Source organism: Calidris pugnax, unplaced genomic scaffold, assembly GCF_001431845.1.
Source record: "Calidris pugnax isolate Ruff unplaced genomic scaffold, ASM143184v1 scaffold29, whole genome shotgun sequence".
NCBI classification, from domain to species: domain Eukaryota; kingdom Metazoa; phylum Chordata; class Aves; order Charadriiformes; family Scolopacidae; genus Calidris; species Calidris pugnax.
In genome coordinates this window covers 1,265,504-1,285,691 of record NW_015090768.1, presented here as the reverse complement: position 1 = coordinate 1,285,691, position 20,188 = coordinate 1,265,504, and the positions used below count along the sequence as shown (strand labels likewise).

The window sequence follows — 20,188 nt, the reverse complement described above, 5'->3', positions numbered from 1 at the left end:
TAAAACACGCTGTATTTGGCCAATTTCCCTTCAGCCTCCCAGGGTCACCAGATGCCACGGGGATATCCTTGCCGCTTTTAATCACGGTTGCTTCCAACCGTGGTGAAAAGGCAAACCTCTCTGCTCTGCTGGAAGAGGTTTGCTTTTACTTGAACTCTGTAAGTCGTACGAATTGCTTCTTTTCAGCTTCCTGAATTTCTGGCCTAACGGGTTACGTTGCCCACAGGCAGGTAGCCACATCCAGACCCTCATGGGGTCGCAGAGCCTGCAGCACCGCAGCCGGGAGCAGCAGCAGTACGAGGGCAGCATGAACAAGGTCACCATCCAGCAGTACCAGCCCCCCCTGCCCATCCAGATCCCCTCCTCCCAGAGCGCCCGGGCACCCCCCACGGGGAGATGCTTGATCCAAACCAAGGGGCAGAGGAGTACGGACGCCTACCAGGAGCAGGTGAGAACGTGTGTCCATCCAATAACACTTTGGCAAGAACTTTTTGGGGGTTTTCTGCTTTTTTTACAGCAGGGAAAGGGATCATAGAATCATAGAATCATTGAGGTTGGAAGAGACCCTTGGGATCATCGAGTCCAACCATCTACCCTACTCTACAAAGTCCTCCCCTACACCATATCCCTCAGTACCCCATCTAAACATCCCTTAAACACATCCAGGGATCGCAGGGCAATAAGAGAGGGCATCACGGCTGAGCTGGAAGCTCAGCTCCTTCCCCTTCCCCAGCACCAGCGACTGGGACCAGTGTTTTTCTTGGATGGACTAAGCAACACAATATCTGGCAGTGAAATTCCTGAACAGAGCTGACATCCCCGGGTCATCCTGAATTAATTAGCAATCTCTGCCAGTTCCCCAGTAACCTACTTCAGGGCTGACAGTGCAGCCTTTGGCAAGACACTGGTCTTCTAGGCTTTGTATCAGCTGCTCTAGTTTAGTTTTTAACCCTACGAAAGCTCTCCAGTGCCCCCAGCCTAACAAAATGGGTGCGGATGAGTTTCCTCATTAAGTGGCCCTACTCCCGTTATCTTTGGCCTTAACAGTTGCAATAACTGTTGGAGGCACCTGAGGTGCAGAACGAGGTCTGGAGTCGTTAGCAACCCTTTTGTGTAAAGCGGTGAAGGACCCAGACCAGCAGCTGCCTGCCTTAGATCCCCGAGGGCAGCGTGGAGATTGAGCAGCAATTGCTTGTGTGAGTTGCAGGACGTGGCTCCACGAGTAGTCATTAAGCTGTGGTGAAGTCATTTTTATTTTATGTTCAATTACCCAGTGCCGTTTAGAGTCAGAGAGAGAGACTCAGCACTTTTTCCTGGAGTGAGGCACTTGTAACAGTGTTCAGGGCAAGCTCTCGGAGCTGGGGCCTGATGCTGAGGGTGATGGGAACATCTCTGAGCTTATCCCTTGTACTTATCCCTTGGGTTTGTCCCAAGGAGATGTGAGACACCTTCTGGAAAAATAAAAGTGCACAGGATGAAGTCTCGCTGACAGAGATCAATGGTCAAGTGAAGGTGAAAAAATTGGCCAGCGTGACCTGCTCTCTCCCAGGTCCAACGGGTTTTAAAATATTTTAAAATATATATTTATCACAATATTCTACTGACTTGTACTGTATTGTGCAATACAAGTTTTGAGAAGGTCAGCCCCTCTCATTAATGGTGAAATGGGATATAAGAGACAAAGATGCCGTTGTTGCGATGGGCTTTAGTGTTGGCATTGACTTATCTTGCCATGTCTTTTCAACCTAGTTTTGTGTGAGAATAGAGAAGAATCCTGGCCTTGGTTTTAGTATCAGTGGTGGAATAAGTGGACAAGGAAATCCATTCAAACCTTCTGATAAGGTAAGTTATAGATTTCTCTCTAAATTATCCTTATTTTAGAGTGCCATTTAGTGGAGACGTAGATAAAATGAGCAAAATTTTTATGCACTTCTGTTGTGATAATTGAAAAAGAAATCCCATACTTGGCTTTTTTTTTTGTTAGGAGAGTGGTGTTCAGGGTTTTTTGGTTAATGAAGATGAGAGAATCAAAACAAATCACGTGGGGGTTTTATATTCCTTGTATATTGCCTTGTATATTGCCTTATATTTCATGTATAAGATAATTTTTCAGACTGTTTTCTGGAGAATCATCTCTCAAAGCTGTGAATTCATGTGTTCTGTGCGGTAAAAGTGTCTGGAGCTTGTTGACAAACAAGTACTGTGGGTATCTCTCTGCTAAACATACTCTTAACATTTATAGTCTTGGATAATGCTGCCTTCAGTTCTAAGAAGCAGTCAGAACCTCTGTAAATATTGAGAATGTTTGGCAAATGATGAAATGAAAACTATCTTTTAATCTCTTCTCAAAATTTGAGATCTGTGTGCAAACTAAAAAGATAATTTCCCCATCACTCTGAATTACAACGGAAAGCTAATTGGAAATGTAAAGTACGATTGGAAATACCAGTCTAACTCAATCTTAATTCCTCTCAATTTTCAGATTGATAATCCCTGTTTTGAATGTCAAGAATAGCCCCATTTAATACATAACCCTCAGGCATTGTGATTGCTGTCCCCTAAAACATACTCAGTTGTGGTGTCCTCTGAGACATCACACTGGGATTGCGCTTTGTAACATCATGGTTGACTTTTCCACAATTCCATGTATGCTGTTAGAATTAAGCTGTATTTCCACCGCTGCCGGGAATTATTTAAGGAATCACTTGCCTGGAATTATTGAATAGGGTCTGTGTCCCAGTGTGAGTGTGTCTGCACCAGTAACAGCTTAGACTGATTTCTGCCAGTAACAGAAATGCAAAGTTGTGTCCTAAGGGAGTGACAGGGTGGTTGTATTGAAAGAATTAATAATTCAAAGGTTTTTGTATGTGTTGTTACTCGGAAACGTCGCTTCCCACAGCGTTACCTCAGATTTATCATGTTTCCAATATCCGGGAAGCGATAAGAGGGTGCTCCTGTCTCTCATTGTTTGCTCCAGTCCTTTGTGCTGGTTTTGTCACGAGGATGGCACAGGAGCAGCCCCTGGCTCTGCTCCCCAGGGGCTGGGGTTTTTATAAGGATAACAGATGTACTTGCTCCAGAAGGCTGTGATGTCCCCCAAGGACAGCCATGGTTTGCGTGGTGACACCAAGCAGGGCATTTCCCTGGTGTCCCTGGCGCAGTGGGGATGACAAAGGAATATAATAAGGTATAATAAGAATGTGGATGGAACAGGAGGTGCAGTTCCAGAGTCTGCTGGAGGTGAGGCTGAGGGTCCAGAGGTGCAGGGCTGCATGAGCTGTGCGGGACAGATTCCAAATATTCATCCTCTAGGAACTCAGTCTCTGATTCAGGGTTTTATTAACATCTTCCACTGAAATTCTGAAAGCAAACCTAAAAATAGCCTTTATTTCTTACTATTTTTTTGTCCTTTCAAAGTCACTCACTCCTCAGACACTGGATTTAGTGAGACCCCGTACACCACTGGAGTGGGTATCTCACCAGCTGAATACCAAGACTGCTTTTTAGAAATTGTTTTAAACTTTATTTTTTTTCCCAGAGGAAGTAAGCAAAGATAACTGTATAGATTATGGTAATTTGTTATTCTAATAAATCAATGCTTGGTACATTTTAATTATCTTCCCGATGGCCCTGTTGCTCTCGCCCTATCCAAATTGGATGTTAATTTTGTGGGGTGGAATCTGAGTTTGGAATGACCCACAATTACGCTTGTATCAGGCGATCACTGGCTGAGGGTCACGGAGAACTGCCACAAACCCCCGCTGCTGCTTGAAAAGAAAAAAATATAAAAAGAATTCGGTGTTTAGAGCAGTGCCAGGGTACGTGAAGTTAGGGAGATGCCTGTTTCGGGCAGTAGTTCTCGGTGATAGCATCCTAACCTCTGTTACTTCTGACCTATAGGGTATCTTTGTTACTAGGGTTCAGCCTGACGGGCCAGCCTCCAGCCTGCTCCAGCCCGGCGACAAGATCCTCCAGGTAGGGATGGCTTTAACTCAGCTCCCTCTCTGGAGATGGTGTTGTTTTCGCTGCAAGTTACCTGCTAATTTTGTTTTCGTTACGGCGCTTCAGTCATGATTTATAAGGGGGTGTTTTAGGTGATCACAGGATCACAGAATCTTAGTGGTTGGAAGGGACCTCTGAGATCATCGAGTCCAACCACATAAAAAAAACAACAAAAAGCCCAAACAAACCAACCAACCAACCAAAAACCCCAAAACCAAACCACCACCACAAAAACAACAAACCTAAAACCACCACCCACCAACTAAACCCCACACACTGCACCCCACCACAACCCAACAATCCCAGGCACTAGAGCATGCCCTGAAGAGCCACGTCTACACGTTTCTTAAATACCTCCAGGGATGGTGACTCCACTACCTCCCTGGGCAGGCTGTTCCAGTGCCTGACCACTCTCTCAGTAAAGTAATTCTTCCTAATATCTAATTTGAATCTCCCCTGCCGCAGCTTCAGACCATTTCCTCTGCTCCTGTCATTATTCCTTTGGGAGAAGAGGCCAAAACCCACCTCTCTACACCCTCCTTTCAGGTAGTTGTAGAGGGCAATGAGGTCTCTTGTTGGCTGGGTTGTTCCTGCTCCCTCCCCAGGGCCACCGATGGAGGCAGCTGGACACCAGCACCAGCCTCCTGGGGTCAGTGGGTTAATGTCACAGCAAGGAGCTGGGTGACACCATTTAAACTCTAAATTAAAAATATTCCCTATGTCACATCCACTGTTTTCCACACCCCCAGCACAAGGAGGTGCAGGGAGAGAGGAGCTTTACAAGCAGTGCCATAAGTCCGTGGCAGTGCGACACGGGGACCGTTGTCACCTTGGCAGGTGGTGTGACAGTGGTGCGAGGGGCCATGCAGTCACGTTCCTCCACGGGATTGTAACTGGCAATATCTTTGCTTTTCTTTCACTGCCTCAGCATTTTTGAGTGCCCTCACGTGAAAAACAGTCAGTTACTGGATCCACGGCGGTCATTGATCTCATGAGGGAGTTAACAGAGAAAAAAACCTCCATGGTTGTGATGAAGGGGATTTTATTTCTCAAATACAAGTGGTGTGTTGAGCACACCCTTGTCTGGGATCACAGAAAGTAACCCCAGTGTCACTGGTACTGGAGCACCTCCATCCCTGGGCACCTTTTGTGCCCCCACGCAGAGAATTCACTTCACCTGGGGTGATACACAGGAAGATACTGTCAGACCAAGGCTCCAGGGGCAAATTTTTTAGGCATTTATGTGGAAGCATTTGCTTGGTGGGATGTTCTCAGTCATGCTGCTGTCAAGCGCTTGTGTCTCTCCCCAGGCTTAGGAAAAGAGGGAGGGAAGATTTAAATCCATCCAATTAAAAGCCTTTTAAATTTTAATGGATGGTTTTACCCAGCTCACTGAGAAATTGTCATTCCTACACACAGTTTTGCCCGATGCCTGTCTCTTTGACAGGAGAGTGTGTCTGTGTCTTCTGCAGTGGCCATGCTCTGGCCCTTCCACCTCCAGGAGCCCACGGTTCTGCTGGGACCTGGGGGAGCAAAACTGTTGTGTCCTTCCTTTCTGTGACATAAGCTCCGGGGTTATTTGTTTGATAAGTAAGAGTGGATTTTGTGTTACACACCCAGCAGCGGTGTTGGGAGGCGACTGAGGAGGAGGCAGAGGGGAGAGCAGCTCTGTGGGTCACCGCCTGCCCCTCGCTCCCAGGAAACCTCCTTTTGGTGGCCCTGGGATTCAGCTAAAAACGTCCTTTCTGTCTGATAATCGGAACTAAATAAGAATTCAATGTGTAAACATTATACGTGGGTTTCACAGCGTGTCTTGTGGGGAATGTGAGACCACAGCAGGCATGAAAGAAGTAGATTCCAATTATCATTTATTTATATGTTAAATAACAAATCCCTCTGGCTGTGGCCTGCTTAGATATTTTTGGATGTGCATTTCCTACAGAGATGCAAGAAGAGGAGAGAGAAAAAAGTTCTCTCGCTCAAACTCCTGTGTGGGAAATCATTATATGACTATTCTTCATTTTAGCCTCGTTTTTTCCATTTTCGTTTATCCTTTCGCTCCCCCAAAATGATGACATGAAATAGCATCTCATTAGTTTTCTCCACGGGCTGCTTTCTCCCAGACCCAGCTTGGCTCTGCTCATCAGCTGGGAATTGCTGGTTTTGGATGTTCTAATCATAAAGCTGGAGAATGGAGGATCCTGACAAACTGAATGGTGTTTGCAATCAGCTTTAGAAGGTGGAACCACACACGTGAGCGGTGATAATTACACCATAGAGTGTTATCCCTACGGAGATTGGTCCTGCTGGAGGATGGGAGACAAAAGCCATGGCCCCAGACCAGCCCAGAGGCACCTTCCCAGGCACGGGAGGAGGAGGAGGAAAAGAAGGAAGAGAAGAAAGAGAAGGAGGAGGAGGAGGAAAAGGGGAGCACCCTGCCACTGTCTGACAGCCAACCTTTTTCCAAGGGTTTCTCTGTCCTCTGATACACAAGAAATGAGGATAAGAAATTTAAGAGGAGTCAGTGCTTATCTTCTCTGGCATATTGGGATAAAACCTGGGTTTATCGGTTCACACAATCTATGTCTTGCGTTTGTGCATCAGCAGTGTTACCTTAATAATAAGAAATTGCAGATTCTGTTTTGTTCTCAATGTTTTGGTGTCTCTCTGCTGGGATGAGGTGAGTACAACCACGGTGTAACCCTGCTGGAATCTGCTTAACTCACTGGAGCAATCCATTGTTCCATCCCTCGTCAGCTACTTTAATTACACTGTAAATATTGGACACTTAGCTGAAAATAATTAACTTTTGCGGTGGATGTTATATAAAGTAAAGAATACAAATGAAATTGGGGAAGCAGTCTGCATAATAGAGAGGTTTTTTCCTGCAGAATAAATAATTCCATTTCCAAGAAGAGCAGCTTATCCACCTCCGCAGTGTGAATGCACACGAAGCCGTGATACGATCTCTTCAGAGTCGATTAACAGGAGCGAGGAAATGAATTCTGGAAATTGTTTACCCACTGGCCCCAGGAGGTGGTGGGCAATGTGCTGCCACGGCAATTGGTTTCCCAGCATCTGGGGATTAAAATACAACAATTGTTTGCAGTCGGACTCAGAAGATCCCCTGTAGAAGTGAAGTTCGACACAACAAACCATTGAATGATGTAAATATAAATTGTGGTCTGTGCTGTGGCTTTTCCACTAACATCCCGCCTCGTGGCAGAGCTGTGCGTGGGAGATCACGGGGAGAGAAGGTGGCACTTGATCTTCCAAGGGTTAGAGTGTGCACTATAGATGGATGGGCTGATGCAGTACGTATGTAGACACACTAACATGTTCCTGAATCAGCCACACAGAGGGCTACTAGATACGCAGCGATGGACATTTATGTATGTCAGGTGAGGTGGGAACACTACACAGCCATCACTAGGTAGTTATATGGGGGGGTGAGTGGTTGTTTCTGTCTGTTCTGCTGTTCAGAATACAGATTAAATGCTAGTTTTATTTTAATTATGATCATTCATGTGATCATCTCAGAATTTATGGGCTATTTCTCTTATGGAAAAGTTGGCTGTTTTAAACTTCAAAGTGAAAAATCCACTGAGTTGTTAAATGACTACAGTATTTGTGCTTCCTGGAAGATGACTTCTTCTGTCATGTCAGTGAGACGGGAGTCAGCTACACACCTGATTAAATCAGTTGTATTCTGATAAATCAGTTGTATTCTGAGTTAGCTGCTCCCCCACACAAAGGGAAGGGGTAGAAGTGGGGTGGGGGACCACCAAGAAGGAACCTGGAAATCACTCCTTGTGAAACAGAAAGGATGAGGAGTGAGAAGGAAGGTGGACAAGGGCCAGACATCAGCCCGGCCAACGTGGGTGCAGGGTGATGCCCCTCCACGAGCTGCGCAGGTTTGGAGTCTCATGGGACTGTGTCACCTTGGCTCTGCTGCTGCAGGATCTCCACTGCCCACGTGAAGGCTGAGGCCATGTGAACCTGGAGATCCCTGCATGGACTGTAACGGTCTCGGTGGCTGTGGAAGGAGCACATGCCATGGAACTGGAGAGAGGTACCTGCCTCAAAACTGGGACGTAAAGAAGTATTTCAGTCACCATTTCTCTCCCATTCTGACTTGGGAGTATTTCTCTGAGCCACAGCTGGGAGGCTGGAGGTTCATCCTGTTTTCATTGCCAGCATCTGCTGTTCAATACAGAGGTTTTTTTAACCAGGTAAAGATTCGAGGTTTTTAATGAAGAAGCACTTTTTTTTATTATTATTTGAACTAGACATCTTCCTCCAAGACAGACAGCGCACCTGCTGTGTCAATACAGAGGTTTTTTTAACCAGGTAAAGATTCGAGGTTTTTCAGTGAAGAAGCACTTTTTTTTTTAATTTGAACTAAACATCTTCCTCAAAGACAGACAGCGCACCTGCTGTAGTGGATATGGGGTTATTTCTGGGGCAAACAGCAGAATTTATGAGATTCTGCGTTTTTGGGATCCTCTTGTGCTGAGTGTGATACAACATGGTCCCCTCCTCGTCTTGCATCTCCACGGAGCAGGGTGACAGGGATTCAGCCATCCGCTGCGGGCACGGCTCGTTGTCATTAGGGAGTGAACGAACAGCTAACGAGTCTGTCTGGAGCATTTCCTTCCCTTCTGATCTTGGATGAACTGAAGATCACTCTGACCTGTGTAGTGGGATGCTGGCAGCACAGACTGAGGGCACGAGGCTGTTCCTGGAGCCAGTTTGTGATTATTAACCACTTTCATGTACTCAGCTGAGCTGTGCTTTAAGAAGAGTTTGGGGACTGAGGATCTGGGCACAAGGAGCAAGAGATTTCTCTGTCATCTCTCACTTTGAGACTGCCCCTCTTGTCCTGAAGAGCTGTCAGACCCATTTTCTGCCTGGTCCTTTCTTCAGATGTAGTCAGCAGAAAGTAATCCAGATCAGTTTTGTTCGCAGTCACTGTGCATCTTGCTGGGGTTCTGTGTTCAGTGACACGAGTAGCTCCAACTGCATCTCTATTAATGATATCTTGTGCAAGCAAATCTTGGAAATCCATTGAGATGTATTTTTGCTATGGCAATGAGCAGTTAACTCTAATGCCCTGGCTGCTGTTAACTTCTGAGGCCAAATGATTGGCAAACGGGTGAGAAATGTTTTGAACTTTTGCTGTATTAAATTTAGTCTTGTTTGTTTAAAATCCGGTCTCACGACTGGTAACTCTTCCACCGGGATCATAAAGTGCTGAGGACTAGACCTTCATGATGAGATGTGGTGGGGTCATTGGCTGGTGTAAACTTAATGGGAAATGTCGTTTAAGTTTCGTCCGTAGAGACCTGTAGCTGTTGAGAAATGCAATTATAATGCTTTTTCACATTCAGGCTGTTCAATTAATAGCGCTGGGTGATGGGTGCCTGTAGTCTGAGAAGTCTCAGTAGCAACGTTGTGAGGTTTCGTGGAGGCAATAACATTTGATTGTACTATGGAGCCTGAATTTTGCTTGTTCCCTTAGTGCTCGTTTGCATGCCATTATTTATAAGCAACACCTTCTGAATGCTGTGAATATGAAAAGTGTAAAATTGTCTCAACTGAGTTTATTTTGCAAAGATTTGCCTCAAATGCTTGTGTAATTCGTGTGCCTAAATCGCGAGTGTGTGTTGAAGAGTGAGCAAGGATGCAACTTCAGCTCGTCAAGAGCGGGATGCAGAAAGCAAACCTCCCCCCAGAGAGCCCAGCTGTGGAAGGCCATGGGGATGGGGGGTGGAGAAGGGTGATAGCAGTCACCTTTTTTCCCTGAAAATACCAAAAGGCCAAGTCAATGTAAATGCAGAATTTCACTTGTATTTACAAAACACTGCAGCTTCAAATCAGTAGAAAATATCTTAGAAATTTGGTAATTTGATTAGCTCTATTTTGTTAAAGCTACATTTGTTCCTAGGACAAGGTGTGGGATTTCAGTGATTATGCTTTCCCCACACAGCGGACAAATCTGGCCAATAGCTGCATTTGGGTTATAAATCTTATTCCAAACTATCTTCAGAAAAAAAACCCAAAACAAACTCAATCATTCCAGTATCTTCAGTGGGTGCTGTGATGAAAAATCCACCCTACTTCAATTTATTAAATGTTTTCAGTTCACAAAACATCTGGGGCTGAAACGTATATCATGACGTGAGGGAAAAGAATCTTTTCTTTTTATAAAACACGCTGTATTTGGCCAATTTCCCTTCAGCCTCCCAGGGTCACCAGATGCCACGGGGATATCCTTGCCGCTTTTAATCACGGTTGCTTCCAACCGTGGTGAAAAGGCAAACCTCTCTGCTCTGCTGGAAGAGGTTTGCTTTTACTTGAACTCTGTAAGTCGTACGAATTGCTTCTTTTCAGCTTCCTGAATTTCTGGCCTAACGGGTTACGTTGCCCACAGGCAGGTAGCCACATCCAGACCCTCATGGGGTCGCAGAGCCTGCAGCACCGCAGCCGGGAGCAGCAGCAGTACGAGGGCAGCATGAACAAGGTCACCATCCAGCAGTACCAGCCCCCCCTGCCCATCCAGATCCCCTCCTCCCAGAGCGCCCGGGCACCCCCCACGGGGAGATGCTTGATCCAAACCAAGGGGCAGAGGAGTACGGACGCCTACCAGGAGCAGGTGAGAACGTGTGTCCATCCAATAACACTTTGGCAAGAACTTTTTGGGGGGTTTCTGCTTTTTTTACAGCAGGGAAAGGGATCATAGAATCATAGAATCATTGAGGTTGGAAGAGACCCTTGGGATCATCGAGTCCAACCATCTACCCTACTCTACAAAGTCCTCCCCTACACCATATCCCTCAGTACCCCATCTAAACATCCCTTAAACACATCCAGGGATCGCAGGGCAATAAGAGAGGGCATCACGGCTGAGCTGGAAGCTCAGCTCCTTCCCCTTCCCCTGCACCGGCGACTGGGACCAGTGTTTTTCTTGGATGGACTAAGCAACACAATATCTGGCAGTGAAATTCCTGAACAGAGCTGACATCCCCGGGTCATCCTGAATTAATTAGCAATCTCTGCCAGTTCCCCAGTAACCTACTTCAGGGCTGACAGTGCAGCCTTTGGCAAGATGCTGGTCTTCTAGGCTTTGTATCAGCTGCTCTAGTTTAGTTTTTAACCCTACGAAAGCTCTCCAGTGCCCCCAGCCTAACAAAATGGGTGCGGATGAGTTTCCTCATTAAGTGGCCCTACTCCCGGCTGACATCCCCGGGTCATCCTGAATTAATTAGCAATCTCTGCCAGTTCCCCAGTAACCTACTTCAGGGCTGACAGTGCAGCCTTTGGCAAGATGCTGGTCTTCTAGGCTTTGTATCAGCTGCTCTAGTTTAGTTTAACCCTACGAAAGCTCTCCAGTGCCCCCAGCCTAACAAAATGGGTGCAGATGAGTCCTCATTAAGTGGCCCTACTCCTATTATCTTTGGCCTTAACAGTTGCAATAACTGTTGGAGGCACCTGACTGTGCAGAACGAGGTCTGGAGTCGTTAGCAACCCTTTTGTGTAAAGCGGTGAAGGACCCAGACCAGCAGCTGCCTGCCTTAGATCCCCGAGGGCAGCGTGGAGATTGAGCAGCAATTGCTTGTGTGAGTTGCAGGACGTGGCTCCACGAGTAGTCATTAAGCTGTGGTGAAGTCATTTTTATTTTATGTTCAATTACCCAGTGCCGTTTAGAGTCAGAGAGAGAGACTCAGCACTTTTTCCTGGAGTGAGGCACTTGTAACAGTGTTCAGGGCAAGCTCTCGGAGCTGGGGCCTGATGCTGAGGGTGATGGGAACATCTCTGAGCTTATCCCTTGTACTTATCCCTTGGGTTTGTCCCAAGGAGATGTGAGACACCTTCTGGAAAAATAAAAGTGCACAGGATGAAGTCTCGCTGACAGAGATCAATGGTCAAGTGAAGGTGAAAAAATTGGCCAGTGACCTACTCTCTCCCAGGTCCAATATGGTCAAGTGAAGGTGAAAAAATTGGCCAGCGTGACCTGCTCTCTCCCAGGTCCAACGGGTTTTAAAATATTTTAAAATATATATTTATCACAATATTCTACTGACTTGTACTGTATTGTGCAATACAAGTTTTGAGAAGGTCAGCCCCTCTCATTAATGGTGAAATGGGATATAAGAGACAAAGATGCCGTTGTTGCGATGGGCTTTAGTGTTGGCATTGACTTATCTTGCCATGTCTTTTCAACCTAGTTTTGTGTGAGAATAGAGAAGAATCCTGGCCTTGGTTTTAGTATCAGTGGTGGAATAAGTGGACAAGGAAATCCATTCAAACCTTCTGATAAGGTAAGTTATACATTTCTCTCTAAATTATCCTTATTTTAGAGTGCCATTTAGTGGAGACGTAGATAAAATGAGCAAAATTTTTATGCACTTCTGTTGTGATAATTGAAAAAGAAATCCCATACTTGGCTTTTTTTTTTGTTAGGAGAGTGGTGTTCAGGGTTTTTTGGTTAATGAAGATGAGAGAATCAAAACAAATCACGTGGGGGTTTTATATTCCTTGTATATTGCCTTGTATATTGCCTTATATTTCATGTATAAGATAATTTTTCAGACTGTTTTCTGGAGAATCATCTCTCAAAGCTGTGAATTCATGTGTTCTGTGCGGTAAAAGTGTCTGGAGCTTGTTGACAAACAAGTACTGTGGGTATCTCTCTGCTAAACATACTCTTAACATTTATAGTCTTGGATAATGCTGCCTTCAGTTCTAAGAAGCAGTCAGAACCTCTGTAAATATTGAGAATGTTTGGCAAATGATGAAATGAAAACTATCTTTTAATCTCTTCTCAAAATTTGAGATCTGTGTGCAAACTAAAAAGATAATTTCCCCATCACTCTGAATTACAACGGAAAGCTAATTGGAAATGTAAAGTACGATTGGAAATACCAGTCTAACTCAATCTTAATTCCTCTCAATTTTCAGATTGATAATCCCTGTTTTGAATGTCAAGAATAGCCCCATTTAATACATAACCCTCAGGCATTGTGATTGCTGTCCCCTAAAACATACTCAGTTGTGGTGTCCTTTGAGACATCACACTGGGATTGCGCTTTGTAACATCATGGTTGACTTTTCCACAATTCCATGTATGCTGTTAGAATTAAGCTGTATTTCCACTGCTGCCGGGAATTATTTAAGGAATCACTTGCCTGGAATGATTGAATAGGGTCTGTGTCCCAGTGTGAGTGTGTCTGCACCAGTAACAGCTTAGACTGATTTCTGCCAGTAACAGAAATGCAAAGTTGTGTCCTAAGGGAGTGACAGGGTGGTTGTATTGAAAGAATTAATAATTCAAAGGTTTTTGTATGTGTTGTTACTCGGAAACGTCGCTTCCCACAGCGTTACCTCAGATTTATCATGTTTCCAATATCCGGGAAGCGATAAGAGGGTGCTCCTGTCTCTCATTGTTTGCTCCAGTCCTTTGTGCTGGTTTTGTCACGAGGATGGCACAGGAGCAGCCCCTGGCTCTGCTCCCCAGGGGCTGGGGTTTTTATAAGGATAACAGATGTACTTGCTCCAGAAGGCTGTGATGTCCCCCAAGGACACCCATGGTTTGCGTGGTGACACCAAGCAGGGCATTTCCCTGGTGTCCCTGTCACAGTGGGGATGACAAAGGAATATAATAAGGTATAATAAAAATGTGGATGGAACAGGAGGTGCGGTTCCAGAGTCTGCTGGAGGTGAGGCTGAGGGTCCAGAGGTGCAGGGCTGCATGAGCTGTGCGGGACAGATTCCAAATATTCATCCTCTAGGAACTCAGTCTCTGATTCAGGGTTTTATTAACATCTTCCACTGAAATTCTGAAAGCAAACCTAAAAATAGCCTTTATTTCTTACTATTTTTTTGTCCTTTCAAAGTCACTCACTCCTCAGACACTGGATTTAGTGAGACCCCGTACACCACTGGAGTGGGTATCTCACCAGCTGAATACCAAGACTGCTTTTTAGAAATTGTTTTAAACTTTATTTTTTTTCCCAGAGGAAGTAAGCAAAGATAACTGTATAGATTATGGTAATTTGTTATTCTAATAAATCAATGCTTGGTACATTTTAATTATCTTCCCGATGGCCCTGTTGCTCTCGCCCTATCCAAATTGGATGTTAATTTTGTGGGGTGGAATCTGAGTTTGGAATGACCCACAATTACGCTTGTATCAGGCGATCACTGGCTGAGGGTCACGGAGAACTGCCACAAACCCCCGCTGCTGCTTGAAAAGAAAAAAATATAAAAAGAATTCGGTGTTTAGAGCAGTGCCAGGGTACGTGAAGTTAGGGAGATGCCTGTTTCGGGCAGTAGTTCTCGGTGATAGCATCCTAACCTCTGTTACTTCTGACCTATAGGGTATCTTTGTTACTAGGGTTCAGCCTGACGGGCCAGCCTCCAGCCTGCTCCAGCCCGGCGACAAGATCCTCCAGGTAGGGATGGCTTTAACTCAGCTCCCTCTCTGGAGATGGTGTTGTTTTCGCTGCAAGTTACCTGCTAATTTTGTTTTCGTTACGGCGCTTCAGTCATGATTTATAAGGGGGTGTTTTAGGTGATCACAGGATCACAGAATCTTAGTGGTTGGAAGGGACCTCCGAGATCATCGAGTCCAACCACATTAAAAAAAAAAAAAAACTAAAAAAAACCAACCACCACAAAAACAACAAACCTAAAACCACCACCCACCAACTAAACCCCACACACTGCACCCCACCACAACCCAACAATCCCAGGCACTAGAGCATGCCCTGAAGAGCCACGTCTACACGTTTCTTAAATACCTCCAGGGATGGTGACTCCACTACCTCCCTGGGCAGGCTGTTCCAGTGCCTGACCACTCTTTCAGTAAAGTAATTCTTCCCAATATCTAATCTGAATCTCCCTTGCCGCAGCTTCATACCATTTCCTCTGCTCCTGTCATTATTCCTTTGGGAGAAGAGGCCAACCCCCACCTCTCTACAGTCTCCTTTCAGGGAGTTGTAGAGAGCAATGAGGTCTTCTGTTGGCTGGGTTGTTCCTGCTCTCATCCTAACCTCTGTTACTTCTGACCTATAGGGTATCTTTGTTACTAGGGTTCAGCCTGACGGGCCAGCCTCCAGCCTGCTCCAGCCCGGCGACAAGATCCTCCAGGTAGGGATGGCTTTAACTCAGCTCCCTCTCTGGAGATGGTGTTGTTTTCGCTGCAAGTTACCTGCTAATTTTGTTTTCGTTACGGCGCTTCAGTCATGATTTATAAGGGGGTGTTTTAGGTGATCACAGGATCACAGAATCTTAGTGGTTGGAAGGGACCTCTGAGATCATCGAGTCCAACCACATAAAAAAAACAACAAAAAGCCCAAACAAACCAACCAACCAACCAAAAACCCCAAAACCAAACCACCACCACAAAAACAACAAACCTAAAACCACCACCCACCAACTAAACCCCACACACTGCACCCCACCACAACCCAACAATCCCAGGCACTAGAGCATGCCCTGAAGAGCCACGTCTACACGTTTCTTAAATACCTCCAGGGATGGTGACTCCACTACCTCCCTGGGCAGGCTGTTCCAGTGCCTGACCACTCTCTCAGTAAAGTAATTCTTCCTAATATCTAATTTGAATCTCCCCTGCCGCAGCTTCAGACCATTTCCTCTGCTCCTGTCATTATTCCTTTGGGAGAAGAGGCCAAAACCCACCTCTCTACACCCTCCTTTCAGGTAGTTGTAGAGGGCAATGAGGTCTCTTGTTGGCTGGGTTGTTCCTGCTCCCTCCCCAGGGCCACCGATGGAGGCAGCTGGACACCAGCACCAGCCTCCTGGGGTCAGTGGGTTAATGTCACAGCAAGGAGCTGGGTGACACCATTTAAACTCTAAATTAAAAATATTCCCTATGTCACATCCACTGTTTTCCACACCCCCAGCACAAGGAGGTGCAGGGAGAGAGGAGCTTTACAAGCAGTGCCATAAGTCCGTGGCAGTGCGACACGGGGACCGTTGTCACCTTGGCAGGTGGTGTGACAGTGGTGCGAGGGGCCACGCAATCACGTTCCTCCACGGGATTGTAACTGGCAATATCTTTGCTTTTCTTTCACTGCCTCAGCATTTTTGAGTGCCCTCACGTGAAAAACAGTCAGTTACTGGATCCACGGCGGTCATTGATCTCATGAGGGAGTTAACAGAGAAAAAAACCTCCATGGTTGTGATGAAGGGGATTTTATTTCTCAAATACAAGTGGTGTGTTGAGCACACCCTTGTCTGGGATCACAGAAAGTAACCCCAGTGTCACTGGTACTGGAGCACCTCCATCCCTGGGCACCTTTTGTGCCCCCACGCAGAGAATTCACTTCACCTGGGGTGATACACAGGAAGATACTGTCAGACCAAGGCTCCAGGGGCAAATTTTTTAGGCATTTATGTGGAAGCATTTGCTTGGTGGGATGTTCTCAGTCATGCTGCTGTCAAGCGCTTGTGTCTCTCCCCAGGCTTAGGAAAAGAGGGAGGGAAGATTTAAATCCATCCAATTAAAAGCCTTTTAAATTTTAATGGATGGTTTTACCCAGCTCACTGAGAAATTGTCATTCCTACACACAGTTTTGCCCGATGCCTGTCTCTTTGACAGGAGAGTGTGTCTGTGTCTTCTGCAGTGGCCATGCTCTGGCCCTTCCACCTCCAGGAGCCCACGGTTCTGCTGGGACCTGGGGGAGCAAAACTGTTGTGTCCTTCCTTTCTGTGACATAAGCTCCGGGGTTATTTGTTTGATAAGTAAGAGTGGATTTTGTGTTACACACCCAGCAGCGGTGTTGGGAGGCGACTGAGGAGGAGGCAGAGGGGAGAGCAGCTCTGTGGGTCACCGCCTGCCCCTCGCTCCCAGGAAACCTCCTTTTGGTGGCTCTGGGATTCAGCTAAAAACGTCCTTTCTGTCTGATAATCGGAACTAAATAAGAATTCAATGTGTAAACATTATACGTGGGTTTCACAGCGTGTCTTGTGGGGAATGTGAGACCACAGCAGGCATGAAAGAAGTAGATTCCAATTATCATTTATTTATATGTTAAATAACAAATCCCTCTGGCTGTGGCCTGCTTAGATATTTTTGGATGTGCATTTCCTACAGAGATGCAAGAAGAGGAGAGAGAAAAAAGTTCTCTCGCTCAAACTCCTGTGTGGGAAATCATTATATGACTATTCTTCATTTTAGCCTCGTTTTTTCCATTTTCGTTTATCCTTTCACTCCCCCAAAATGATGACATGAAATAGCATCTCATTAGTTTTCTCCTCTTGTTTCTGTGTTACAGGCAAACGGACACAGTTTTGTACATATGGAACACGAGAAGGCTGTATTACTACTGAAGAGTTTCCAGAACACAGTAGACCTAGTTATTCAACGTGAGCTTACTGTCTAAATATTTTTTTATAAATAGTAAATATGCCTAGCCAGATCTAATGTTCAAACAGATTTATACATAGGAAACAATTTTTTTTTTTTTGCCAATTGCTGGACCAATGGCAAACGGTAGTGCCAAATGTATAATACTATATGTTAGTACCAATCATCTTGGAAAAAAAAAATATATTAACTATATAAATATATTGTTCATGTGGCTACGTATTAGTTTTAATTGTCAGCCTCTGGCTGTGCATTGGTGCGTTTTTTTAATCGAGTTACTTCTTAAAGTCAATTTCATATGATTTCAAAACACAGAAGCACATACAAATTCTTTAGGAATTCTGCTGTCCATCAGAAACACTGCCTCAAAGTTGTATATGCCTTTATAAAGATGAAATATATTAACCTGTACTTCCCATGAAATATTTCTATCATGTCACATACGAAAATATAGAGAAAAAAATATTTTCATAAACACCTCAAAGAAAGTATATATTAAATTAAATTTAATAATGTTCATTTATTTTCAATGCAAAGATATTATATGCCTTATGAAAATACCTGTACATATGCAGTGTGTATAGCTGGCTCCATATTAATTAGTAAAAAAATGTCACTATACAGGGTGAGATACTTAATAAATTCTACTGTCAACTCTGGGACCCAGGCAGGAGTAACCCGCAGGAGAATTGGGTCGCTCCCGTTTGACACGGAGTCGATTCCCTGCGAACACACTGAACGGAGGAGCAGTGAGTTCAGGCAGGTTGGGAAGAAGGTTGTGATGGGTGGCAGTAAAACTTCTGTGGATGCTGCTAATTTTATTATTTCACTTTTTTTTTTCTTTTTTTCTTTTTTTTTTTTTTAATTTGAAGTTATAGGCCCTTTATTTCCATTCCCCGCTCCCCCAGGCTCACCTTGCTGGGTATTTTCCCCCCCTGCTCCAGGCTGTGCTGGCGCCCGCTGGCTATATCCACCACCAGGGAGGCTTTAACCTTTACAAAATATTTTTATTTGAGTAACAGCCTTTTCCAGAGGAATGGGAGCGGGTTGGATCGGGGCTGTGCCGTGCTGCAGGGGAGCAGCGAGTGACTGAGCCCAGGAAAGGCTTCCCCAGTGGGGTGCAGAGGATGCCCACAGCACGGGGCTTGGCTGGGGGCACGGGTCTCCCCCAGGTTTGTAACCCACAGTAATATGGAAAAAATGTAAGAAAAAACCTCCCACCAGGTTTTTTTTTGGGGGTACCGTTTCCCTTGCCCCGAGTGATGGCGCTGGCAGAGGGCTGGGGGGACCTGCTCCAGGGGAACCGGCCTCAATCCCACCTTTTCCAGCTGGAAAACACCCTGGAAATCCCAAAGCAGAGGAGCGTGGCCATGGCACAGGGGCACAGGAAAGATTTTACCGCTCTGCCTGCGAGAACCTCTAGAAAGTCTTAGACCTTTCCTCTCTCCCCATCAAGCGCACGCTGGCCGAGGTAATTATACTTCTAATTAAATTAACCTTCCAAACCCATTGTGTATAAAGCCCCGAGTGCTGTTGGGACCCCGTATTCCTGAACCCAGAGAGGCTGGGAGGCGCTGGGGACAGACACATTTTGTCAGTTCTCTGTTTTCCACCCCCTGGGTGTGATTTCACAGCGCGCCCCCAAGTCACACCCCCCCGGCAACGGCCACCTGAGCACCTCCCTAACATCCCTGGCATTTCAGGGGCCAAAACTTCCCTCCTTAAGCCCTCATTGCCCTGTAAAAAAAAAAAAAAATAACCTGGGTTTATTCAGTATCAAATTTGGAAAATTGTAGGTAGCTGCTAGTTGGTTATGTTGGATGGGGATTAGGTCCCTAAATAGGCATTTTTGCACCTAAATTCCTCTGTGGAGCTGACTTTGTCTTTTCATGCAGAAAATCACAGCCCATAGTCAGAAATCCTTCCCGGGACTGGGCTTTGGGCAGGAAAAGGCAGTAAATAAGTAAGTAAGTAAAGTAAGTAAGTAAGTAAATAAGTAAGTAAGTAAAAAAAGGCAGCAGCTTTGGCTCCTGTGATGGTGACAGTCTGTGACCCACGGTGGTGGGGAGGGCCAGGGCTCTGCCTGAGGCCTGGAACCAGGGTAACGACCTGCAGGAGAAACTGGATAAACTGGAGAAAAAAAAAAAAAAAGAGTGCTTGGGAATCCCATAAAATCCCAATCTTTTGTGCTCGGCTGCTTTTCCACAGCCTGGGTCGGTGGGAAGCGGAGCAGCACCCGCAGGCCGGGCCGTGCACGGGCCCCCTGCCAACTGCTGAAAGGGAAATCAGAATTAAATTAGAATTAATAAAATAAGGTTAGTGCAGAGGAGTCTCAGTCCTTAACTTAGGAAAATTCCTGCCAACCGGGGAAAAGGGTCAGGGGGAGAAGCCGAAACACACAGTAGCAAAGTTTTAATATCAACCCCCACCCCCCCGAAAATACCAAATACTTTCTTTTTGCCATTATTTTTAATTGGCTGAAACAGTGTTTAGCTGGCGCTAATATTATGAGCAATTAAAATTATTTTAATGGGACTACTTAGGATTTTTATATTAATCCTTTATATTAGTCCTTCAAAATGACTCGCACTTTGGCCTTTCCTGGGCCCCCCCAGACACGGTCCTGTACACCTGGGTCAGCAGCCTTTGCTTCTAATTATGATATTAGTTATTTTAATTTTTTTACGAGGTAGGATGATGTGGCGAGTGCTGAGGCAGGTGATGGCCACCTTTTTTTAGATTTTTCCCATGCAATAAACACTTCACTGAGGATCCTCAGGGAAGGGTGAGATA

The 20,188-nt window shown here is 45.5% G+C and overlaps 1 protein-coding gene across 4 annotated transcripts in view; it reads left to right on the top strand.

Annotated features, from left to right (window-relative positions):
• Positions 1-19,524, top strand: part of LRRC7 (leucine rich repeat containing 7) — a 117,425-nt gene extending 97,901 nt beyond the window's left edge. The window contains exons 21-24 of one of the 4 annotated variants that reach the window (XM_014937591.1): positions 227-448; positions 1,750-1,842; positions 3,901-3,975; positions 17,304-19,524. In XM_014937591.1, the coding sequence (XP_014793077.1) occupies positions 227-448; positions 1,750-1,842; positions 3,901-3,975; positions 17,304-17,411 (498 nt within the window). In that variant the 3' untranslated portion in view covers positions 17,412-19,524. Of the gene's footprint in view, positions 1-226; positions 449-1,749; positions 1,843-3,900; positions 3,977-17,303 lie in introns of those variants that run through there. The other 3 variants (XM_014937552.1, XM_014937561.1, XM_014937580.1) reach the window with 3 other exon arrangements.
• The last annotated feature ends 664 nt before the right edge of the window (positions 19,525-20,188 follow it).